At 35.4% G+C, this 26,978-nt stretch overlaps 3 protein-coding genes across 4 annotated transcripts; 2 read left to right on the forward strand and 1 right to left on the reverse strand.

The window, feature by feature from the left end:
* The first annotated feature begins 953 nt into the window (after positions 1–953).
* Positions 954–16,857, forward strand: LOC130667089 (uncharacterized). Its single transcript, XM_057468521.1, has 14 exons — positions 954–1,242; positions 1,474–1,518; positions 1,594–3,071; positions 3,158–3,467; positions 3,541–4,339; positions 4,419–4,899; positions 4,971–5,112; positions 5,178–5,351; positions 5,420–7,968; positions 8,025–9,830; positions 9,903–10,264; positions 10,763–14,984; positions 15,054–15,503; positions 16,602–16,857. Exons 1-14 carry the CDS (start codon positions 1,170–1,172, stop codon positions 16,683–16,685), a joined length of 12,975 nt encoding a protein of 4,324 aa, XP_057324504.1. The 5' UTR covers positions 954–1,169; the 3' UTR covers positions 16,686–16,857.
* A 141-nt stretch (positions 16,858–16,998) lies between these two features.
* On the reverse strand, positions 16,999–19,921 carry LOC130667090 (TBC1 domain family member 22B). 2 transcript variants are annotated; one of them, XM_057468522.1, is made up of 8 exons: positions 19,771–19,921; positions 19,540–19,693; positions 19,258–19,437; positions 18,459–19,164; positions 18,118–18,372; positions 17,794–18,043; positions 17,490–17,713; positions 16,999–17,425 (listed from the first exon to the last, which is right to left on the reverse strand). In XM_057468522.1, exons 3-8 carry the CDS (start codon positions 19,335–19,337, stop codon positions 17,285–17,287), a joined length of 1,656 nt encoding a protein of 551 aa, XP_057324505.1. In that variant the 5' UTR covers positions 19,338–19,437; positions 19,540–19,693; positions 19,771–19,921; the 3' UTR covers positions 16,999–17,284. The 2 variants fall into 2 exon arrangements, with proteins under 2 accessions (XP_057324505.1, XP_057324506.1); XM_057468523.1 differs by having other exon boundaries at positions 19,258–19,463; positions 19,540–19,884.
* Positions 19,922–21,544: 1,623 nt separating this feature from the next.
* Positions 21,545–24,299, forward strand: LOC130667094 (putative uncharacterized protein DDB_G0282133). Its single transcript, XM_057468530.1, has 3 exons — positions 21,545–21,766; positions 21,864–22,034; positions 22,633–24,299. Exons 1-3 carry the CDS (start codon positions 21,719–21,721, stop codon positions 24,271–24,273), a joined length of 1,860 nt encoding a protein of 619 aa, XP_057324513.1. The 5' UTR covers positions 21,545–21,718; the 3' UTR covers positions 24,274–24,299.
* Positions 24,300–26,978: the final 2,679 nt, after the last annotated feature.

The raw sequence follows: 26,978 nt of genomic DNA on the forward strand, positions 1-26,978 counted from the left end.
TTAATAATTTGTTGTTCAAAAAGAAATCCAAAAGTTATTGGACGTCGGCTAACTTCAGTATCATCATTTTTTTTGTAACGATTTTTTGGAAAAGAAATTCGAAAATTGCAAATTGTCTTCTAACTTCAGGATCATAAAATTTTATGATTTAAATGTATAAACAGCGCGGGTCTGAGTTTCCTCATTTAATTAGACCTCCAAGAGTACTCGATATCCAAGAGATGAAAATAAAAGTAATTATGTCAAGTTTAAGTAATTAGTCGATGATAATGTGTAGCACAGACAACTTTAAGATGTCATAAAGTTTTCTTTTAAAAAAACAAAATAAATTTTATTTTGTTTCAAAGCCACAGGATCACAGGAAATTTGTCTTCTTTTTCCCGTCTTAAAAACGTCATTTCAATCAAAAAATCTCTTAGATGACTTATTTGTTATTTTACTTTTTGTCGTCACTTGGTCAAGTCTTTTGATATTTTTTCGGTGACATAAATTTCTGCAATTTGTAATTTTGCAATTTTGCCGCCTTATCGATAAGTCAAAAAACAGTCTCAAAACTTTTATCTCATAAATGTCACAAAGCCGTGTGCTAATTGGCCCGCAATAGATCTGCGGAATCAGGCGTGCGCAGTTTTGAATTTTTTTAAATTGCAAAATTTTGGTGAATGTTTTATTTTGATTTTGATATAAAATTAAGTAGAAATTACACCAAAATATGAATAATTTGTTAGATCACACACACCTATCAATGTCTAAAAAAAAAAATATGAGTTGGAAAAATAAACAGTATCCAGATTTCGAAGAAGAATGAATGAAATCATCTGAGCGTTTAAATTCCAAGTAAAACTAAAAGTTTATCTAATCAGTAAGACGATGGCCTTTCAGCCCCTTCGTCATTTTCAGAGACCTTTGACCTAACAAACTGCTGGGTCAGATTGTCAGTCTTACAATTCTCAGCGGTAGTAGATCGTCTACGTTAAGCGCGTCGTATTATCCCAATAGTATCGGCCACAGCAGGAAGTACTTGTTTAACGGATAGTGTGTAGACAACAGGCATTTTAGTTATTCTCCCAATGCTTTGACTATACGGATTGGTCCGTCTATCGTCAATCAGTCGCCCTTATTAGTTGGCGCAGTTCGCTTCTCACTTGGAGTAGTGACACTGACTCGACATGGCCAACATCAGACTTGCTGTCCATTTTCTCCTGATATTTTTCATATCCGACATCCAAATACTTCAGACAGGTAACTGATTTTACAATTTACTCTTACAAATTTATTATTTAAATTTTTTAAAATTTTTTTCCACCGCCCGAACGCGGAATTGAGCAAAGTTTTGATTTAACGTCGCAGTTGATCATGTTTTCTGTTAACTTCTTGTGCAATTTCTTATCATCGCAGGCTTAACAAACAAGATTTCATCAAGATGTTTTTCCGGCAAATAGTTTTAATCATTAATTTTATTTTTTTTTTTAGATGCGGCACGTGAACCTCAAGTTTGTGGCCGTACCAAATGTAATGGTAAGTAATTTAGTTTAATAATTAAATGAAATTATTTAATTATTAATTAATAAATTTTATTGAAAATTTATTTAGTTGGTAGCGAAGCGAAATTCAAATATTTGAATGGAATAGTATACCGGTATCAGCATCAAGTTGACGTTAATATTAATTTGGGTAATGGCTCAAGTACATCGGAGCTGCATATTGAGTCGACGGTTTCCTTGAAATTTTTGACGCCCTGTGAAGCTGATTTACGAGTAACCAAAACAAGTATTCGACATGCGACCCGTGGAAAATATGACGCCGAGTTTCCCGATCGTTCGGAGGCTGACTTCAAAGAAAAACTCGAACGTTACAGTCTTCGGTTCGCATTCCAAGATGGTCAAGTCCGCGAATTGTGTCCTAATTCCGAGGATCCTATTTGGGCGATTAATATCAAGCGGGGAATACTCTCGATGCTCCAGAATACCATGAAGAGATTTGACGTTGATCATCACGCTGATGAACTTGATGTAAATGGTATCTGCGATACGCGTTATCGTCTCCACGAGGCACGGAAAACTAGTCTCATAATTACGAAGACTAAAAATTTAAACGGCTGCAGTAATCGCGGGAAACATTTGTCTATTATTCAGTCCAATACTTATGCAAGCCCTCGAACGCACACACAAGCCGCGCTAGTTGATTCTCAACTTAATTGCGAGATTGTTCTAGATCATAATATTTACGAAAAGGTGACGTGTGAAGAATTTCACCGACTGCAGCCGCTGTCTCGTGGAAACGCTGGCGTAAGAACCGAAATTTATTCAAACCTCGTGCTGATTGAAGAGGCAGAAGACGACTCAGATACTGAGGATGAAGAGAACGAATATGGAAGTAGAGAAGATGAAGATAGCGGATTGAAAAATAATAAAATAATACCTACGAATTTATTGTACGATCATGCAGCAACAGCTTTCTCGAGCAGGACAATTCACGGTGAACTGAGAACATCTAGAGATTTATTGAAGAGCATGTGTCTTTTAGGATCCAGCAGCCAACTCGAGCAAGCGTTCTCGGAATATTTCAGCAAATTTGTGCACTCGGCTCGATTCCTCGACTATCCTTCACTCTCTCAACTCCTGTTACGTTCCGACGGAATTTGCGAAGGTGGAAAAAAACATATTCTAGATGCACTTCCATTCATCGGTACCAGTGCGGCTGTCAAAGTGATGCGGGACTCAATGGTAAAGAAAACAATTACCAAAGAAAGAAGCGACTCTTGGATTACGGCAATAGCTCTTATACCGAGACCAGATGCTTCAACAGTTGCTGCCCTATTGCCTCTACTCGAACTCGAACGTCAGGACTCAAACGGTCATTTAAATCTCGTCTACTCGGCCGTAGTTCGGGCTTTTTGTCTTCATAATATCGGAAACACGGCGAGCCAACGACTACATCCGAGTTTTTTGCATTCCGACGATTGTTTAGCCATCAAAGGGACCGGGATAGATCGTTTTCTTGATCATCTCGAATCGACTATCGATCGTGGCTGCGCGCCAAGAGCCCACGATGACGAAGAAGTAAAACGAGTAAATATAAAATTTATTTTACATTGGATTTTATTTTTTACTTATATGTTAAATATCTACTGCCAATATATTCAAATTTTTTTCAGACTCTGGAAGCGCTTAAAGCCATAGGGAACATGGGGCTTGAAAGAGATGGACTGCTAGATAAACTTGAAGTTTGTATAGAAAATCCAGGAGGATTTATTTCAATGGAGACAAGGATAGCAGCTATCGATGCCCATCGTCGCTTACCTTCTTGTCAGAAAACTCGCGACCGTATTTTCCTGCCGCACTATCGCAACATCACCCTTGAACCTGAGATACGAATTGCTTCTTATCTGCAAGCGATGCGTTGTCCCGATTATAATGTTGTGAAGACGATAAAGCATACCCTTAAAGTAGAACCCATAAACCAGGGTAAATATTGATTGTTTACATAAAACAGTATTTACAAAATTAGTAATAAATGAATAAATAAATATTTTTTCAGTTGGGTCATTTGTTTGGAGTCATTTGACAAATTTGATTGCATCATCGTCGCCAACAAAAATTCAAGTCCAAAGTCTGCTCTCTGATCGCGATTTGAGCGATAAATTCAATAGCGACGGAAGAAAATACTCGCGTAATTATGAAAAATCGTTTTTCTCAGAGGAATATAATGTCGGGGGCACTTTTCAAACAAATGTTATATTTTCATCGAAATCATTCGTACCGAGAACGCTGACGTTTAATATAAGTCTTGACTTATTCGGAGAATCGGTCAATGTCATCGAGGCGACGGTGAGAATGGAAGGCATGGAGTATTACGTTGAAAAATTTTTCGGACCAAATGGACCATTTGCCAACGAGGAAATCTCCCGGCACATAAATACTCTTCTAAGGAGTTTGAGATCTGCCGGCGAGGCAGAAAATTATTGGGAAAGCTTGAAAACTCTTCCAAATATTATTGACAATAATTTTAATGACCCGCGGATTAGTTTTTCGTACAAAGTTTTTGGTAATGAGCTTGAATTCGTTATGCTGAGAGGGAAAGATGAAATCGCCAAATCGCTGGCCACTTTCGACCCTTGGTCGAAAATCAAAAATTTACTGTCCGGTCGGGAGATTCATTATGAGTACACAGGAATGTTTTTGGACGCAAGTTACATCCTTCCAAGTACAGCTGGTTTGCCAGTACGACTAGACCTTTCGGGATCAGGAGCGTGTAATTTCAAATTTTCTGGACTTTTGGACAGTGATCGGTTTATTAAAAACACTGAGATGCAACTTACGGGTAATTTATCTCCAAGGTAAGTTGAATACTGGGTATAATTGTATATTAAAATACTTAAAAGAAAATAAAAAAATAATATTTACAAATTATTTTAGTGTCAGTATTGATGTCACTGGAAAAATGACAGTAGACGCATTTTACAAAAGCGCATCCATGAAACTTATGAGCAATGTCTACTCATCTAGCGCCGTGAGAGTCGGCTTGGACATCCAAGGGATCAGACTCGTCAGACTTAATCTCCAAGTACCTAATCGTAAATTGCAAGTGTTCACCGTACAAACAAATGTACTTCTCGTAAACGGAAACGGAGCTGAGAGTTCGGAAAAACCAGCACTCACATACACACAACTTCCTAATAAATATAAAACTATTGCCAATTCTACTTGTAGTTGGCCGATAGTTGAACAATTAATTGGTTTGAAACTTTGCTTCGACTATCAATTTCCAAATGTTACTGATACTGCCAATGCCCCGTATTTTATTCTCAATGGCCCGACGCTTTTCCGCACATCCATCATCAAAGCCGACCCCAGCGCTAAGAGTTATCTCTTCGAATACACGTGGAACGCAACACCAGTAATTTTTTTATTCAAAATTTTTTATATTTAAATTTAAAATTTTTGTTAAATTATTTTGGTGGTTTTTAGACTGACAGTCAACTTAGACTGGCATTCGATACTCCCGGGTCACTGATCAATCGAGAATCGAGCGCGACTGTGAGTTTCGACGCTAAAACCCGAAATGTCAGCATCATTTTGAAATCCGCTGGAAATAGTCTTGTTGCCAAGGGTTCGTTGCATTTTATTTTATAATTTTCCGGTAGACATAATTTAAATAAATCATTTTTATGACAGGAACTTACAAGCGAACTGATGATGAGACAATGATCAATATCGGCTTAGACATCAACGGCACAAAACATCTAGACGGATATGTTGGGTATCAAAGGAAGCCTTACAGTCACGGTTTTGTGTATACGCCAAAACTCGACGTCCGCGTAAATGATGAAAAAATTGTAGAGTTATCTGGTGAGTATTCAAATATTGATGTCATATTTTTCAAATTTTCTATTAAAAAATCTTGTATATTTTTTTAGGTACAATAAAAAATATCCATAAAAATAATGTGACTCAGTGTGACATAGATTTGAACTTCCAGACAAAAAAAATAAAAAGTCGGATACGGGGGTACATCATAAGAAGAAATATAAGTTTGACGGGTAACGTAAAACTCGAGTACCAGCTGCAGAATATGAACAAAGAAACTTTGCAAATAGAAATAGCGATAACGAACCGCTCGACCAGGACACTGACGCACAAAGAAGCTAATTTGAAATTACAGTCGAGTGCATATCCGGAATTGAATGCGATTATTAACACGTGGTATCAGCAGGCGCTAGGTCACTTAGAATTGCACATGGAGATAAACGGAAAGCCGCATTTGAAAGACGACCGGCATAAATTAACCACTCAGTTGGTTCTGACTTATTCTAAAGCATATTTCCAAAGTCAAGAAGCCAAAATGAATGCGTTCATTGCGATAAATAAGCCTATTCAAAATATCGATATCAAAATCGGCATACAGCGATTTTCAATCGGACCGGCTTCGAAAACTTACTTATTGATCAGATACGCTCCGGGAAAAGAAATAACTCTTGCCATTAATTTGATAATGCCTCGCGGCTCAATGTTTGCTATTGAAGGTCATGCGAACATGACGATTCCAAATTTGGATTCATTGCTTATTGACGTCCGCATAACAGAAAAATCTCGCGGTGAGTACGATCTTGATTTCGCTGGGACCTGGTTCAGTGGCCACAATGCAACCATTCGCGGTACTTATGCTGACCGGTCAATCATCACCAGCGAGCGTCGTACGCTGAGCCACAGTCTCAAATTAATTTTGAGATCGCCGAGTTTACCACAAGACATATTACTCAATTGCAAATATTATCGCGACCATGTGGACACTAAATTGGACGTCGTTGTGGAGTATCTTGATTCAGATAAATACGCAATCAAATTTCAAAATTCAATTATTTCTTTAACGCGTTTTCTGACGTACGCGGAGGCGCGATTCAGAAATAATGTCTACGCAGTGACGGCGAATGTTGATGTCGAGCGCGAAATAAGACTAGAGCTACACCTTGATAACTGGAGAGATGTTCATGTTATTGCGACTGCTATTAATCAAGACACCACTAAAGAATTTGGCTTAGAAATAAAGTGGGACGCGAACCGAGATCCCGCGATGAAATTTACAACTCTTTTGCACTTCAGTAAATTTTATCAAGATCATCCGACGCTGTCGCGTAATCTCAGTGCTACGGCTATGATTTCTTATCCCGGAAGACTATTCACTGGAAATTGTTTTCTTGGTGTTATTGAGGGACATAATTACGTACTTGATGCCCACGTGGACTGGGACCCAACGAAAAATATACGAATTACAGTTGACGCGGATTACGACCCAGATAATTGGAAAAATTATTTCAAATTTGACAGCCAAATGCTCACGCCATTTGAGCAGTGGAAAAAAACTTCGTTTAATGCTAGACATCACTGGACGAGCCAAGAATTTAAAGCAGACTGTGGTCTTAACTGGCAAGATAATGAACGGTTTCTTATTCAGATCTACTCTAGTTCTCGGGAGACGGAAAATTCGATCGAATGGAAAGCTGACTGCGGATTAACAAGTACTGTGCACTCAATTGGTTGGATAACGACCAACTTAACGCATAAAGTTATTCATGAGTCAAGCACCACCACCTTTGACTCCCATTTCCTCGTAAACTATAGCCCCGATAAAGTTATTGATCTAAGAAGTCTCTGGCATTTCAATGAAGCCTCGAGACCCGAAGATAATGTCACTCTCGCAGGTAATTTACGATTTGTAACACCATTTGATAATTATCAAAATGGTGACATAAAATGTCAGTTGAGGATGATGTCCAATTGGAAGTTTGACGGAATCACGAGTATTGAAATCGATAAGCGAAAGTACACGGGAGTTTTGCAGGGCGACTTGACCCGCATAAAAGAGTCTATGGTGCAATTCAATATAACGACACCCCTTGAAAAATATGCATTCGTCCAAGGAAGATTTGGTTTATCTGAACGTGAGAAACATGCTGTCGCTGAACTTGTTTTGCCTTCAGGACCAATCGGAATCGAAGCGCTGTGTCGTCTATTTACAGCCACTAGCTACGATTTTAATGTTATGCTCCGAGTGTCCACTCCTATTGAAGCCTTGCAGAAATTTTTAGTGGTCACTAAGCTCGAAAAAACAGAAGCTGACTTCCGCATCGCTTTTAACAACATCACTGCCGGATTTACTGCTGTCTGGCACTACAACAATCTTACAGACTTTCACTACAGCTACGTCCTCTTCACTCCGATCCACGGACTCCACGAAAGCGGTGTCGTGGCAAAACTTATTGTCGTTGATGGAGACAATGAAAACAGCCGTTTTTCCGGAGTTGTTGACACCGAATTTTCCATAAGAATTGTCGAGACTAAATTTGGAGTTCAACTTAAAGCGGGGCCTAAATTTTCTCCACTGCAAATGCTGTCTGCTGAAGAGAGACTCGTTGACTTGAGTTTTGAACCAGAAGACGATGACTTCAGTTGGCGAGGAGATGTTGAGGTAAGTTGATATTTTTAATAGCAATTGATAATAAATTAATTGTAAATTTATTACAGATAAATGCAGCGATTATTGATTCGATATTCGGTACTCTGGACATCGAGAAACAGGGACGATCGTATCAGGTAGCCGGGGTACTGCACATTCCTCAGGGTTCGATTAATCTGGATGATAGATTTGTGATAGAAGACTTCTTCGATATGAAGAATACTCTGGAAATAAAGACACCGTTTACTTGGACCTCGGAAATAAATTCTCTGTATATATTCAAAGTTGACTTAGAGAACTCAATCTACTTGTTAGACATGAGTATCCATGTTAATAAAAATGACTCGACGACGTGGATCGACAGCGGTCTTAAGGGAAATTATTCATACATGGAACATGACGAGGACGATTATAAAATCCACAAGTTACATATCATATTCAATACACCGACGGCATTTATTGGGTACGTGGACGCCCAAGGGGCACTCGAGCTCGACGAAAATACTTATAAAACTAGTATCGCTTTAAAAACCAATGAAAGTCTTGCGGAATTTGTCGGGTCGCTTGAACTGGAACAGGCGTTCTTTGATGGTTCTCTGACCGTCCATATCAACTCCCCTAATTTTAAAATACCAAAGATGAAAATAGATCTTAAAAAAGACTTTTATGAAGTTGAAAAACGGCTGGAGTGCAGCATTGAATTGGACGATTCAAAAGATAATCGATGTGAATTTCGCGCGCAGTGGAACATTAAATCTGAGGACAATGTTAAATTATTTGTTGGACTTGAAACCTGGATACCGCCTTTGAGAAATGTGGAGTTTGACATATTCTACGATAATAATTTATCACCTAATAAAACTTTAGCCGTGCAGTCTAAATTAAAATATCTCGAGAGTGAGTATAAATTATCGGGTGCTTTACGTTCAAACGGCACAGTCGATATTGATTTATCCGGACCCGACGGCATCCAGGGTTTCGATTGTCGATTTGACGGTTTGCTTGACTCAGACAATAAACTTACCGGAAAATTAATAAATTTGCGTACATCGAAAATTTATAACATCCAGGGTTTGTTTGATTTCACTAAAGAAGAACCAGATACTTCGAAATTAAACGGCCAGATTACTTTTGCTCCCGAAGATGAACAGGAGAAATCTCAGACGGTTAAATTTTTTATCACGCGTGAAAAATACGGGTTTGATTTAAAAATAGAAAGCGAATCAACGAACGGAAGTGCATCGCTCAGTTACATAAATCCGCTTAACTGGGACGTAAGTCTTGGAGCCGATTGCCCGTCAGCCGATTCCGACGGTGAGTTAAAAGTTAAAAAATATCAGTTAGATGCGTACACAAATGTCCAAGTAAATGGCAACACCAGCAGTTATATTTACGTGTCGACTCCGTGGCCTGAATTCGAGAGCTTTGAACTTGAGGGCAACCTCTTGCTTACAAATTACAGCGGGGATGTGAGAATAAAACATTATCTCAATAAAGATAATGGACGTATTAATCTTGCCTGGAAGCTGTTCTACATGACTGATATGTTTTTGAAATTGAGCGGCGGCATGAATAAGAAAGATGTTGATGTTCATTTATTCTTCGAAAATCCTCGGCGTGCTTTCCGTAATGTCAATGTTGGATTTGACATCAACGTCGAACGAGATGTATGGAGATGTGCAGCGAATACCAGTATTGGGTACCGCGATACTGAAAATATCGACGCTGTTATTGCAGTAAGACTTCCGCCGCCAAATAATGACGATCATCGTGTACTAGTAAGTTATCACGCAAAAGGAGGCATTCAAGACGCGACATTTATCATTGGATATAACGCAGCTAAGGCGATGATTAATTACGCCTCTGACGGCTCAGTAAGTGATTTATAAAAAAATTTTAATAAAGTACTTCCATTTGTCTTTATTACATCGCATGTTATTTTTTAGATTCGCATGGCGGAAAAAAATCTAGACGCTCATCTTCGATTCTCTTGGGACAATTCAGCGACGAGTGCCTTCAATAATATTCTAAATGTCACCTTTGATCAGAAGCGCATTGGCTTAAAGTATTCTCTGTACACTCCGCAAGCTAAAACAGAAGAAACTGCGATAGTTTTATTCAATTACGATGGACAGGGAAAGGAGCAAAGTATTATTGATACTGATATTTATTATCCAGCACGACGACGCATGGGTACTGCACATATTTCTTACTCGAGTTTATCGAATATCAATGGTACTTTGAATGTTACGACGTCTATAGCAACGTTTCCTTATGCAGCTTGCAATTTTATCGTACTTACAACCTTGTTAGTTTATTTATTTTATAAATTTTTTATTAGGGATGTGCGAATCGGGTTTGAATCGAATATGTCTTCGATTAGAATTTCCCAATCATTCAAAAGGCTTCGAATTATTCGTAAATTTTAGAATTATCCGAAAGTTTTTAAATTATTTGTTATTTTTCATGAGTGTGAATGCAGCAGACATCAGACAAATTTAAAATTATTAATAAATAGAGTAAATAATTAATAAAATAAATTTAAAAAAAAAATCCGCATTTAATAAGAAGAGTATTTTTTATTAATATTATTTTTTAAATTATTTATAATTTTAAATTTGTCTGATGTCTGCTACATTCACACTCATGTAACTTTTCGAATAATTTGAGAATTTACGAATAATTTGATTCGGAGTTCGATTCGATTCAATACAAATAATTCATAAATTCAAACTATTCGCACATCCCTATTATTTATTTAATTATTTATTAAAATTATTTATAAATTTAAAAATAATTTTTCCAGGAAACAAAATAAGAGATTCATTGAATTGTTTTGGTCAAATGAAAGCGCTCTATTTAATTCCGACTATTCATATCACAGCGAGAAATTAGATTCAAATCTCGAGGGTATTATTAAATTAGAAGTACCCTTGAGTACTCGTCATGTAGCGGAATTAAATTATGGATACAAAAAGCGGCCGCAAGTGACAACAGGTCACGCGGATCTTGTCTACAATAAAAATAAAATAGTCGTAGCTCGTTACAATTCAAAAGGTGAGTCGCGAGCGGGTTTCGAAAAAGACAGCATCCAAATAACTATCGAGAATTCTTATCAGCCGCTCGGCATTACGTATGTAAATCAATACACCTACAGCGCTGGTAATGCGGGTACAAATTACCCAACAGTCGAATGGAGACGCGTCAATGTCTATCGTCTTGATAATAGTTCAGCTTTCAATATTGCCGGTGAATCTCAAGTTAAAACATTCCACGAAGGCCAGGAAATGGAATTTAAAGCCGAGCATCTGAATCGCACTGTCACTCTGCGTACTGACTATCGTATATTACCCGGTGAATTTGATCATAACTGTTGGATTGAATTGGCTAAGGATGCATGGGCTTCTTACAAACTTAATATCGTAAATAAAACCACCGAACAAGTTGACAATCAATTTATTATTTTAAATGTCGCTTATCCCTGGCGCAATATAAGTCTCGATGGGTTTTATTGGATCGCCGCCGGGGAACTTAATTCCGAAGCGAAACTTCATTGGAACAAAACAAAATCCCTCGTCCGGGAGTCGAGTTTCAATGACGATAATGTTGAAGACGATGAATATGAAAGTGCAAATGAAGATGAAAGTAATTTGCGCGAGCGTACTATCGGTCTCGCGTTTTTATGGAAAAACATAACGGGCAGTGACGATCACGGCGATAAGCAGATGGCAGTTTTAAGTTTGAAACATCCTAGTTTCACTAAAGACGCAACAATAACAGGGCACTTGAGGAGACGAGATAAGACGACTGTATTAAACGCGAGTATTGTTGTAGATTATTCAGATAATCCGGAGAAACTTGCAAGACTCTTCACTGTTATCAACAACGAGACACGTGAGTCTGGTGATATTCACTGGAGTTATGTAATCAGCGGAAAGCATCCGCAGACACACTTGGATCTTGATGTTCATGGTTTCATTACAAAAAACTCTAGCTACTTCGTGCTGACAGACCACAGAGCTAAATTCCGCCGCAGCTACTTGCCCGAAGAAACTGGCCAGCTGTTCACGCGCATCGATCCAAATAATTACCAAGTTGAGTACCATCGCGAGAGTACCGATCTCACAAAACACATTGATCTGGCTTACTACCCATTCAATTCAGAGTACGTCGTAAACGGCAGTATTATTGATACACCAAAAGATTTGAATGCCACCGGTGCACTTTACATTAATATTCCCGATAAACTGACTTGGCTGATGGTCAATTACACGCCCGACTCAACTAAAAGTCTTAGAATGTATGGAAACATTCCAGATGCACGTAATGGAGAATTCAATGTATGGAGAACTTATGAACGTGACCTCGTTATTTCCGATATTTCTTTCTACTTGCGTTTAAATCATTCCCGGTTGGTTACCTCGAGACTAGACTGGCGGCCGGAATTAAGAAACGACATAACTGATTTTATCAGAACTACCATCGCTGATTTTTATAATGACATTGGTAAGGATTTGGACTACTGGAAGCATTACGTGAGAAGTGAAATTGTCAGCGCTACGTCGGACATCTGGGAAGACGCGCAAGAAGATCTTGAACAATTAGTCGACGATTGGAATAATTTGAAGGAACTTGACGATGATTTGAATAGACTCAAGGTATATCTCAATGATTCTTACAACGCAAACGATTTTTACATCAAAGATTTAATGGCAATTGGAGTTTACGTTATCGATGAGCTCGCGCTGAGAAGTCACATCGAGTCGCTGCCAAATATTCTCAATGAAATTTGGGAAATAATGGGCGAGTCCGGAAAAGCCATTCGCGATTCATTGGTTTGGATAATTGACGCGGTTAAAAATGGTTACAAAAAATTAAGTGAAATAGTGAGTGCGATACTTAAAGGAGAATCGATAACGCAGATTGCACACATTGTTGAGCAAATTGTCGAAAAGTACGACAAGTTTGTCAAAGATCTGCACGTGTCGTTTATTAAATACGTTGAAAATTTGTGGAATAAAGTAGCGCTCGCGATGTCCCATCAATGGGACAGGATATTGAAAATGATTGAGCCGATGTTCATCAGAGTACTTCATTATCTGGAAGACGTCTTGTGGAAAGCGAGTAAAGAAGTCGTTGATTTTCTGTACGATCGCCAGAATGAGCTGATAAAGTCACCGTACTTTGATCGGTTTACAAATTTTACTCAGGATGTTGATAAACTGTATCGCGATATTAAAGCCAATGACATTATTACAAATATACGAAAGTACTCGGCGATTGTTATAAATTTTATACGGGAACGTTACTTCACTATGGTACCCTTCGGCAAAGAACTCAGAGATCTCGTTGAAGAAATAGCTGCTGAGCTCGCGGAGCTCAAAAAATTGCCGAGTATTAATTTTGCGCTGGAAAAAATTCATTACATTTACGACAGAGCGAGTTACTTTTACAAATATTTTGGGGTGCAGAGTAAAATTGAGGGCGCAATTAAAATCATCCAGGCTAAATTAACGGACATAAGTCAGACGGCTCTGCAAGCTGAGAGTAAATACCGGGAGGCAAAAACGAAGTTTATATTTGATCCGAATGTGGGTCTGATGACTTTGGAGCAAAAATTACCAATGTCCTGGCACGCATTTAATCAGACACCGGAATTTCAAGAGATACCCGAGTACCGCGCGCTGGTGGACATTCAAAATTATTTTTCAACTTCAAACGCGACATTTTGGACTCTGTACTATCGTTACAAGCCTTACACAGACCCCTACAATTGGCTGCCGCCATTCAAAGCCCAGGCGATGATTGTCGGCCGTCAGCACTTTGTTACTTTTGATGGCAGACATTATGATTTTGCTGGTACAGAAACTTATCTACTGGCTCATGATTTCATTGACAATAAATTTGCCGTTTTCATTTCATACTCACCCAGCGAAACGAACTCTTCGATAATAGATCATAAAATAATAGTAACTATCGGGGATCAGAGTCTTCAGGTTGATGTTTTTAATGACAGCATTAAATTCGCCGATTCAAATGCCATTTTACGGCTGCCAGCTGAATTTAAGAACGCCACGGGATTTGTTTATCAAGAGGAAAGTATCGTGACTATCGAATTGAAAAATAATCAATTTAAACTCAAGTGCAATTTCAAATACGATGTGTGCGTAATACAATTGTCTGGTTGGTTCTACGGCAAGACTGCGGGATTACTGGGAACGATGAATAATGAACGATGGGACGATACCATTGGATCGGATGCCAGAGTGACTGATGATATTGCCAGCTTTGCTAGTAGCTGGTCCATTTCTCGGGCGCCAGATCCCCAGGATCCAGACAAAGCTCGAAATTTAGCTCACATCGGCGACAGAAAATCGCAAGTCTTTGACTTCTGCTTCAATCTATTCGCTAACCAGAGCTCGGAGTTTAGCGACTGCTTTATGGTTGTCGAGCCAGAGTATTATACCGAAGCATGTCTGAACACCAGGTCGATGTCTGAAGTATGCACGCTGGCAATATCTTACATGCAAATTTGCGGGTTCTATGATACGTATCTCAGGATACCGGATAAATGCACCACTTGTCTGATGACTAACGGCTCGAGTGTACTGGAAGGGGAATTTCGTAAGCTAGAGAACAATAACGTCCCCAATACAACGGACGTCGTCTTCATCGTCGAGGCGAAACCATGCAACGAAAATATACGAGAAAATCGCAGTATAGATTTACTTGTTGCGCAACTCAACAAAGAATTTAATGACAACAATCTTAGAGACAACAGATGGTCGTTGGTTGTATTTGGAGGTGATGGTGTCTATGATATGCCAAGAAGTCATACGTTGGACAGTAGAATATTTTCAGATGACATAAATCGATTTGTTAATTATTTTGACAACATTAAAGTCGGCAACGGCAACCAGGATGTTTTCGCGGCAATTGGTTTCGCTTCTCAATTAATATTCCGGGCTGGAGTTTCGAAAACATTTATATTGATGCCGTGTTCTCACTGCGAGTCACAGAACCAAACGGTAAAATATTAATTTTTTTTTTATTATCCTACTTTTACTTCTATATCATCAATAAATAAATTTTTTCAGCTCGACTACTCGGTCCTGCATCAAGTTCTACTGGAACACGACATCACCCTTCACATTCTCATGGACGGAGATTTCAATTTCAAAAAGCAGCGACTAAATAAAATATTTTACGGCATAGATGCCACTAAATCTTACACTAAAAAAGACTCCAAGGAATTGGTAGGTGACGTTGATTTGAGAAGACAAGTTAAATTACCGAAGAGCGCTCTTGGATACTGCACACCTTTGTCACTGGAAACCAATGGTACGATATTCAGCGGGAATAAACTCCACCTTGATAAGCTGTCATCAATCAAAAAATTTGCAAATGTCTTTGCCAAAAGAGTGACCTTGACAGCGAACCCCAGTCCTTGTCAACATTGCGAGTGCACTGCTGATAATGACGGAGTTACTCATATGGAATGTATGCCTTGTGTGTATCCAATGCCTGCTGCTGTTGATTACGTCAGCGTAAGTTTTAATTACCATCAATATTTTTGTTTAAATTATCGTTATTATTATTTTCATAAATTTTATGTTCAATTACTGGAAAATTTATTTTATTATGACAGAATGACGTCAATAAAAAAATTCAAATTCAAATATTATGTTGATCATTAGTCAACATTACCGATAAATCGATTTTTATCATAAGTACCGATCAAAATAAATATATAGATGTATATACAGTCGGTCCATTAACGCGGAACTTCCCCTCAATCTTGACTCCCACCCGATGTTATACATTTGGATGTGTATATTTATGTACGCATCGCAAATGTGAGTAAGAGCGCATTCGTTGAGGCTTACTCTTTAAAGAAGGGGCATTCAATAAGTCGAAATTTCCCGTAAATTTTCGCTCCTCCGTAGATTAAGGATGTACTCAAAGACATTAATTTGTACCGGGTCATGTTGCCCTCGGCTCGATATTTCAGTAGAGGAGCGAGGGCGTAGGAATAGTGAATTTTTATGAATGGAAAAATAATTTAACATATTTATATTTGTTGATTTATCATCACAATCGCACATTTCTCCACAAAAGCAATGTATTTTGATTCGTTTGTTGATTCTTCGATACGACTTTGAGAAGATTTACCGGTTGATATTTAAAATTCGCGCAGTTAAGAAGTTTTTAAAAATAAAATTTTTTATTTTTTATTAAAACGATCATGCAGTACTTATGTAATATATAAATCTTATGTAAAATTGTTGCCATTCGACTTGTGCCTTGGCATTAAAAATCTAAATGAATAAATAAAATAAATATTTTATGTCTATTTTCAAAAATTTTTATCTTTAAAATATGAACGGTTACCGATCCGGAACTTTTGATAAATTTTTTGATATGAAATCTACTTAAAAAAAAATTTTGAGCCCTTAAAATTTAAAATTATTGTTACGCTCATACATTCTTGACTGTCCCAGTTAATGGAATTCGACTGTATTTAAAAAAAAAATCAATTATTGAAGGTGTCAATTTTACCCACAATAATTTACCATTAAATTTACAAAATAAATTACCACCGAGCTACAGGACATTTTAATAATAATTACTATTTTTTTTCTTAGGAAACATTCAATGAAGATGACCCATACTCATTACTTCAACCATTGGAAGCTGACTACGCTCAAATCGACGGCGAGGATGATTGAAATAACTTTTTAAATTAAAGAGAATGTTATTATTTTAAAATAACAGCACTGTTAATTTAGTGCACTTAGTATATATATATCTATCTATATATAATTTGTATATTTATAATTAATTTTCAATTTGTATATTTGAATAATAACCATATGAGTAGAGGCTCATAACATCTATAGATATTATTATTATATATATATAAAATCTATCCTATGTCTTGTTTGTATATTAATAATACAATAACGACAATATTATTTATTGATTTACATATATAGTATATAACCGTGGTAATTATAAAACATTTTAAAACCACAACACGATTATACATAAAAATATAACACATTTGGATTGATATATCAAATTCATTATCCAATTTTACGCATAATATAAAAACGGCAATAGATGATATAATATCAATAAAATAATCAATAAAAACTTTACTCTTTAGAAAAATTATGACGGCACGCAATTAGAATTACGATTGGCTAGTTATCCGAGTCGGGATAAAACATAAAAATGATGATGATGATGATGATAATGATATTTTTTACTTGGCCAATACGACAGCTTTATCGCTCAGGTCAACTGAGTGCGTATTGAGAGTTGGTCACCTGGGATCGTGGGCTTGTAAATGATTCGGTGCATCGGCGAATGTAAATTTAAGTTTGTAAGCTTCCGCTACTAGGACACCTATTTCTGAGTCTGTCCAGTTTTGTGTTGGTAAATTTTGTAGCATCAGCATCAAGCCCTGAAATAAATTTACGTAAATATATTTTTTATTCAGGCGTAGAAAATTTTTAAAAAATAGTCACCTGGAAATCGGGCTGTGCTAGAAGGTGACGTCTCCATCTGAGAAGAAAAGCTGCGCATACATACAACTGAAATGACGCAAAACGATCAGACTCCGCGAGATATGTGTCCCAAAGACGTATCGTACAGTGAAGAGGTATTTCTCTGGTTAATAAATTATTCATCCATCTGAAAGAGAACTGTAGATAATCGACGCCGTGTTGGTGTAAATGCTGATGAAGAGGCGCTATATTAAGCAGAAACATCAATAACTATTATTAGTAGAGAGCTATAAATATAAAACTATGATAAACAAAAAAAATTTACCATCGATTCTCTGTATGAGCTCTTTAAGCTGATTAACTTTGTGTTGAATACCTAATTGAGCAAAGATATAGTTGTCTTGAATACCGTCTAGGAACTTGGATAGGCACCAGAAGCTATCAGCTTCAATAATATCTCTCTGTTTCTGTTCCAGTGAGGCGACGTCGTAATTTTCAAGATCTTGCCAGGCGGATACCGGCAAAGCTTCTTGGAGAAAAACCAGGAAGAATGGCGTTACCAGGTCGTTCATGCCCTGGATATTAAAATATTGTGTTTAAAAAATTGGGTTGGGGGGTAGGGTAGGGTTGAGTAATCCTGGATCTATACCTGGACGTAACCAGACGCGGGGTGTCGTATTGCCCAAATGTAAAGTATCCTCTCGAATATAAGTTGGACTGTTTTTTGTTGAAACAATGAAATAAGCGGAGACATTCGCGGAATGTCAATATGAATTTGTCGATATGTATCTTGAAAAGCTTCGTCTCTTTCAACATCGTAGTACTGTTTCACGAGATTTAAATAGTCCAAGCGTTTACGTTCCAACACTTGCTGACGTCTTTCCAAATTAACTGGCAAATATTCCTGGGCAATAAAGATTTATTATTTTAAGTACCATAACTATTTATAATTTTATAAATTAATGAGCTTTTATTTAGCAGTGAGCTTACTGATAGAAGTCTCCAAATAATGGAACGTAATTTAGCTGGTACTCCAGACCAGGATAATTGTCTTAACTCGTCTAAATTAAGCAGCGAAGCGTCCAATAGACTTTTAAATTTATCAACTTTACTTTCTCCGTCTTGCTCTTTAAATGGTACAAAATATCTCGAAGGAGTTGAGGACGGTCTGAAAGCTTGTGGTCTACCTGGAAAATGTGAGTTTCCACGATAAGGCGAGCATACTATTTTCTCTTTAACCTGAGACTCCGTTTCGGTTTGTAAATTATTGCATCTATTACGATTCGTTTGACATACGGGTGCCGTTGTCGCACTAGTGCGATCGTTGCGAAGGTGGAGCGGTTGTACAGCCAATCTCTGCAGCGCCTCCATCCTTTTTTCTTCTGGTATTATTTCCTTGGTTTTTCCCAACTGATAATCGTTGGCGCTATTCGTTAAATTGTCACTGCGACCTTCTCCACTGCGGTGGCTATTGATGACACTCATGGCAGCAGACTGACTTACACGTTTAGATATTTTTACATCAGAAACAGTACAGAATTCGTCGTCACCCGAGTCCCAGGCATCATCGACACTCTCTTGGAAATCTTTGAAAGACGCGGCACTGCTGCCAGCACCAATTGCACCTCCATTACCACCAGGTATATTACTGGTGCTAGACATTTTCAGCTGACGGTTGTCCTGCTTCAAGCTCGGCCTGTAAAATTTATTAGTCGTGCGTTAAAGAATTTATTTAAACATCCGGTATAATATAACTGTACATATATATTTTATATATATAAATATATACCTTCCTGGAACAGCTCGTGCATTTTTTTTCCAAAACGACTGTTGATTATTAACTTGATTTCGGTAGCCCCGATTTTCCATATTGAAAAAAATACATATATTTATATATTCATCATATATATTTCGTAATATTTATATATGTGGTCACGATAGCACCTCATACTTGCAACGTCTGCTGTGGCTGTCATAAAATAATAAAATCAATCACTATCATTATTGTGGTAATAAAAAAAAAAAGTGACATTGCGGAGCAGGTTATGTTGATGATAAAAAATATACTCACTTGTTATATAAATTTTTGTATCACCATTATTTTTATTTTATTATTTTTATATGAATTTTTAAAAAATCCACTATTGCTAAATACTTTCTTACAAGGACACTGTCATTACTTGATAACAGCGGATTAGACAACATGGCACGTCATCGTACGAAAACTATTTTAAAATAAAATACCAGCACTTAATCAACAAGACACTGAGATAATTTTTTTTAAAAGTTTTTATTTACTTACGCGAAGTATTTTTATTAATTGGCAATAAATATTATTCGGGTGTAAATAAAAAAATAGTTTAGTTATATATATGTCGTGTCTTATTATAAATATATATATATAAATATATTATGTTTGATGTGTGGCAGTTTTAACAGCCCGCAATTTGTAGCAGCAAGTGCTGCCATCACCGGTGGATCTGGAACCCGTAATTGTCATCATGATTCTGAAGTCAGCAGACAATTATAAAATTTTCGGATTTTTTTTCAACAATTAAATTTGAAGAAAAAAAAAAATTAAAAAATGCACATGTAGAAAATTTAAAAAACCATAAGTGCAATTTTTTCAAATATTTTTTTTTTTATAATTTATCGTTTTTTAAAAAATCCAAAAATTATTAGACGTCGGCTAATTTCAGTATCATTGTCATCTCCAATCAAGAGTGTAAATTTAGCAGTCGTGAAACATTTTATAAATTTTAAATAAATAATTAAATTAATTAAAAAAAGGCGCGTACTGATTTTGCACTCATCTGAATACGCACTTTTTTATTTTTATTCAACTTACGTTTTATTTACTTATTGTAAAATTTCAAAAATTCCCGCTTGTCAGTTACGTTCATACTCATAATTTAATTGTCTTGCTCATTGATACTTATTTTGATTTTGTTATAAATATGAACAATCATTTTTGATAAGACTAATTTTTTTACAAATAAAACATACTCATTTAATAATGTGAGTAAGTATGGACTTAAATTTTAATACATGTATAAACATATATGTAAAAATGCTGATTTCAGCGACATAATCTTAGAAAAAATATCAAATTATGAAGTTATAGGGTGACAACTGCTCAGGTGCGTTCAGGGTGACCCCCTGTACTAAAAAAATGATAATAGAAATTAATGGAAGCCGTGAAGTCTTAGCAGGACAGCAATTGGCTTCGAAAATGGGCCAAAATTGGGTAAAATGCTGATTTCAGCGACATAATCTTAGAAAAAATATCAAATTATGAAGTTAGAGGACGATAACTGCACAGGTGCGCTCAGGGCGACCCCCTTTACTAAAAAAATGATAATAGCAATTAATGGAAGCAGTGGAGTCTTAGCAGGACAGCTATTGGTCTCGAAAATGGACCAAAATGCTGATTTCCCTGCTGGAAATTTTTCGGACTTTTCTCTGAATAACTCTGAAAAAGTCTTTAGAACTTCAAAAAAGTTTTTAGAACTTTAGAACTGAGTTTTTCAGAGAAAATTCCGAAAAATTTCTACCAGGTTTTAGCGACATAATTTTAGAAAAAAATATCAAAATATGAAGTTATAGAGCGATAACTGCTCAGGTGAGTTTAATGCAACCTCCTGCACTGAAATGACTTTTTCTAGGTGGGAAAAAGAAGACAAATTTCCTACGACCCCTAGGACCAACATCTGTACCTTTTATTTGGCTTTGAGACGAAAAAAAATTAGTCTTGTCCTTTTAAAAGACATCTTAAAGTAGTCTGTGCTATTTGGGAACTCATACATTTAATTCCGACAATTCAAATTTAAATAGCATTTGTCCCTTATATCTTCTCTGTCAAAAAATTTCAGAATCTAATCGTAACTCAAATAAATAAAACAATATAAAAATTTCTTAACTTTTGTATTTTTTGACTTTAAATGAGTGTTATAAATAATGTTTTTATTATTTTACCCGCTAATATATGAAATGACAGCAATTTTTAAACATTCTTTTATACTTGTTACAGATGCGCGCTTTTTTACAGCAGCTGCTCTCTGGCGGCCATTATTTGAACAGCAAGAGTTATGTAAATATGTGTGTGTTTATTCTCACGGGATTATCATTAAAAAATATATAGCTGTGTACATTTACTGTGTTTACATCAGCATTTAATTTTTTGTAATAATCATAATAAAAACAGCCATTTATTATTTTTTATAAATAATTTATAGTTTTTAATTTTTTAAATGAACGATAAGCGCGTGAGGTTAGAAAAATTTTCACTAAAAAATGCGGTAACTATTTTTATTTATATTTGTCATGTAATTTGTATATAATTTGATTAATTGATCGTGTGTCATTAATTATTGGTTAATTAATTAATTTTTTCAGGACTCTTCCAGCAGTTCTTGCAGCACGTCTTCTTTTTCAGACGATGAGACTGATGATAAAATTTTAAAACCGATAAAAGATTATTTATACAACCGAAAAGAACTGTCACGTCAATTATTTATGTCTGTAAAAACTGAAAAAATAAAAATGATGTTGCCGCAAACATTGAAGGTAATAATTAAATTCAAAATAAATTAATTAATTCAAATAATTAAATTGATGCTAAAGTTAGCAGACAATTAAAAATTTTCGGATTTTTTTCTAACAATTTAATTTAATTAAAAAAAAAACTAAAAATATGCACATTAAGAAAATTTAAAAAACTATAAGTGCAATTTTTTTAAATATATTTTTTTTTTAAATTTATCGTTTTTAAAAAAATCCAAAAGTTATTAGACGTCGGCTAATTTATGAGTGTGAATGTAGTAGACGTCAGACAAATTTAAAATTATAAATAAATAGAGTAAATAATTAAAAAAAATATATTTTCAAAAAATGCACTTATTAATTTTTTAATTTTTTAAATGCGCATTTTTTTTAAATTTAATTTTATTAATTGTTTACTCCATTTATTAATAACTTTAAATCTGATGTCTGCTACATTTACACTCATGGCTAATTTCAGTATAATTGAAATTTAAAAAAATGCGCGTACATATTTTGTATTTATTTAATTTTATTCATTTATTCTAAAATTAATAATTGCCAATTGTCATTAGCATTCACACTCATTATTTTGTTTAATTATTTATTAATTATAATTTTACAGAAAATTGATATGGACGAATTGGAGGAGTTGTGTGCCAATGAATTATGCGGGATGTCAAAGTCAAGAATAATATCAATATTAAACGGTAAGCAGATGATTGATTCTTCCAATACCAGTGAGTCAGACGACTCAGGACCTTCGTTAGAAATAATTTCTGATACCGAGGCCTGGCTAACTGACAGCGAACTGCCAGCTGACAAAGACAGTGCGCCGGCATCAAAAAGTATCAAAACAAAAAGTAAAAAAATAAAAAAAGAACCGACGGGTAGCGATAAACAATCAAAGACAAACCCAAGTAAAAATAAATCCGGACGTAAGCAGGCAGTGGGTACAGTTAAAGTTAAAAATGAAAAAGAACCGAGCAAAAGTCAACCTCAGCAAGGGGAAAGTCTTCTCGATCTACTGGAACTAGAAATGCGGGCGCGTGCTATTAGAGCTTTAATTAGAAAAGAGGAAGATATTATTCCTAATGAATCGAGTTCTAAAATATCAACGGGCGTTAATAGTTTACTTAATCAAGCAAATATTTCTTTAGTTGATACGAATTTAGTTAATAGCACCAGTAATGATAAAGAGACAGATAAAATTGCCACCAGGAGTAGAGTTGATGAAGCTGTTTCTTTAACATTAAATTCAAATGAAGATGAAGATGTGGTTTTAGTTGTAAAGCCAACGCCGACTATAAATTTACTGTCTAGCGACAGCGAACCCGAGGATTCAAATAATATCAGTCAGTCTAATGGTAAAAAAATTGAAATTAACAATGAAAATAATTTGATAAAGAGTAATAATGATGATGGCAATGGAAATAGTAAAAGCACATCGGCAGATACTTTAAATATTAATAAAAGTAATAAAGATAATGACGTTAATAATAAAGATCCGGTTGGTACTAATCGAGAATCCGTAGACAAAGCTCAAGAGCCGGCGATAACTCAAGTGCCGAGTAATGAGTCAAGTGATAAAGAAAAGTCGAAAATTAATGAATCATCGAAAATATTTAATGAAAGTAATAACACAAGTGTTAACTCAATAGCACTGCATGATTACGATGAAATAATAGACTTAGACAATTACTCAGACGACATGGAGGAGATTGAAAGTGATAAAATAGATTCATCGTTGGGAAGTAAATCAAGCAAAGTCCAAGTTAAATGTACTGTCGAAAGCAATTCGACCGAGAGTTCATCACTTGATTCCAGTGAAACCTGGGCAACTCGTTACTACCAGACAGATAATGTACAAAGCGTTATAAAAGAATCGAAAATTCAATCGGAAATAAGAAAACGTTTGCGCGAAAGACAAAAGCTTTCTAAACTTAATAATAATAATAATAACGCCGGTAATCCCAGCAGCAAAGAGTCTGTTAAAAAATCTAGCATCGTTGAAAAACCTATTGAGCCGGATAATAGTAAACCGACAGGATCAGTTGAAGAATATTTAGCTCTCAAAAGAGTCTCCAGTCCAGACGTTAAATCTACGGCATCTGAACAAAATAAAACTGACGTTAAAGTCGATAATATTACCAGTGAAAAAATATACCCAGCTACCACTGAGAATATTGATCAAAGTGCTGGTGATGAATCGACAATTGAACAGCCCCATGTATCTCCATCACTGGTGCGAGAAGAAAATTCCTGATAATAATAATAATACATATATATATTTTTATTATTTAATTTATATTATAGATTAAGATATTTTAAATACACTGTTTAATAAATGGTTTTTAATCAATAAATTATATTGAGCTGCGGCGAAAATTAAACTAAAATCACATAACATATTTTTATAAAATCGGTATGTGCATAAATGTATACGTCATGTATTTATAAGTAATATATTAAGTTATCTATAGATTGAAAAGTTATAACTCAATATCATAAATTGATTTATCTTTGTCGGTGACGGAACTCACCCGAGATGCAAAAACGTTACGATGTATCATAATCATTGCTGAGTATGCGCGGCTGCTGGAAAGTGATTATGAGGAATGAGAAAATAAGCCAATCAACAATTATTGGATACTCCGATGTTAAATTTAATTACATCCTCTAATATACTGATGCTAAGGTGAGCTCCATTATATGATCAAACTATCAACGCCAAGAAATTTAAGTAAAAAAAAGATATCGAAAGGATTCAATTAAAATTTTATCAATATTCTCCTCTACCCTTTGACTTGATCAACGAGCAAAGCCAAGTAAGGCGACCATAATGAGTTAATGATTGAGTTAGAACCATTAGCCAGTCATTATCGGCTCGATGAACATTCGAGAGAGTCAGCGATAGCGTGTATATATAAATGTATATATAGATATAGATATAGATATAGATATATGTAAGCTCTGGGCGATGCTTTAATACATTTAGAACAGACAGACGACAGAAATACTGTATCGAGAGACATCAGGATCCTTTTAAAGTACACTCTGTTAAATTAACTTTTTTTCATGACTTTTTGTTGAGTTTTGTATTTTTCCGAGTTTTCTTATTATTCATCAGTCGCATCCACATTCTCGGTCTCTTGCATCGAGCGCATTATGTAGGTTGGTTTATTTAGCAGCCAAGAACAGCAGGTATTGATAGATCAACAGAGTTGGCTTGAGAATTATTCAGAGCTCGTGGATACGTTTCTCTTTGCAAGTTGACGTCAACAATTTTTACGCTCCAATTCAATTATTGCTATTCTCCAGTGTGTTAATTCATTTTACTTTTTTTTTCTCTGCTCTATCTATTACTGTTTATTTTTGTTTATTTTTTTGTGCTCTTTTCTATTTCGCTACTTGGGCATAATAACGTGACATTAATCCTATTTCACGCATGACTAACAGAATATCCATTGACTGTGCAAGTGCGATAAACAATAAACGATATAGATTACAATTCAATAATAAAAATTATAAATAATAATTGGATAGAAAAAGAGAGTATAATTTAGTTTAAAATCGTTTGCATCAATTATTAAAATATAGCTCAATGGTATAATCCGCTAAGTACTTTATCTGCCGCGTGACTTATTACAGCCGTTCGACATTTTACATCTCTATATTACTTTAATTGCACACCGTCCATTTTAAATTGTTATTATTATTATTATTATTATTATTTTATTATTATTATTACTACTATTATTATTATTATTATTATTATTATTAGGGGAGAGGGGGCAGAGTGGATCCCTTAAGGAAAATATTTATAATATCATTAATTTTTTTTACGCGTTTACTTCTTTTTAGACCCTTGATACTTAAATTCACTTCATTATGCTGCGTCCATGAAAATGGAAAAATCGAAAATTAGGAGCAAAGTGGGCCCTCCAAAAATTTCGGTTTGATATTTTTTATTCTTTAAACGTGTGATATTTGCGAAAAACTATAAAATAATTGTATTTTAACAATATAAAAGTCATTTTAATAGTCTGCTGCGATATCACTTTATATTAATTTTATTATCTTTAACTTTTTTAATAAATTATATTTAATAAACAGCTTCGGTGGTCTATTTTAGCCCTCATTATATAAGAAATTTCGATAAGCTTATATTGTCCGTCCGAATTTATTGGCGTATAGAAAATTTTAAGGGGCCCACTTTGCCCCCATATTTTTTGAAAATTTTAAGGGGCCTACTTTGCCCTCTCTTCCCTTATTATTATTGTTATGATCCTGAAGTTAGTAGACAATTAACAATTTTTGGATTTTTTTTTCAACAAATCAGTTTTTAAAAAAAATAAATAAAAATATGCATATGTAGAAAAATAAAAAAACTACAAGTGCAATTTTTTAAAATAGTTTTTTTTTATAATTTATCGTTTCAAATTAATTCCAAAAGTTATTAGACGTCGACTAACTTCAGTATTATTTTATTATTATTATTTTTTTTTTGTAGTTAAAATTAAAAATCGGAAATTTTTTCTTTGAAAATAAGCTTTGAGAAGTACGCGTTATTCAAGACCGAAAATTAAATAGCCATTATTCGAATGAATCTTTGGAAATATTTGCATTTAGCCATTTTTCATTAGTACCTTTTGTGGTGGCGAATTGGTAAAAAAAAAGGTTTATAAAAAAATGACTTGGTACATTATCCTACTGTGGGAATAAAAAAAAACGTGAATAACGACAATGCATTTGCGTGGTTCTTCTCTTCCACAGCTTGCAAAAATTCCTTCCTGGTAACTAAGGAGTGGTAGTTGCAGACGGGCAATCAAATAACGATCGAAGTGGTTTTTCCACGGCATTGCCAAGGAGAGAAGTAGAGTGAGAGGGTGCAGAACCACCGTTAGAGTAGAGAGTTTCAAGACGATGGGGGAAAGAGGACCGAGCTACGAAAACTTGCCTGTGCTCTTG

This window comes from Microplitis mediator, chromosome 4, assembly GCF_029852145.1.
Source record: "Microplitis mediator isolate UGA2020A chromosome 4, iyMicMedi2.1, whole genome shotgun sequence".
Taxonomy (NCBI): Eukaryota; Metazoa; Arthropoda; class Insecta; order Hymenoptera; family Braconidae; genus Microplitis; species Microplitis mediator.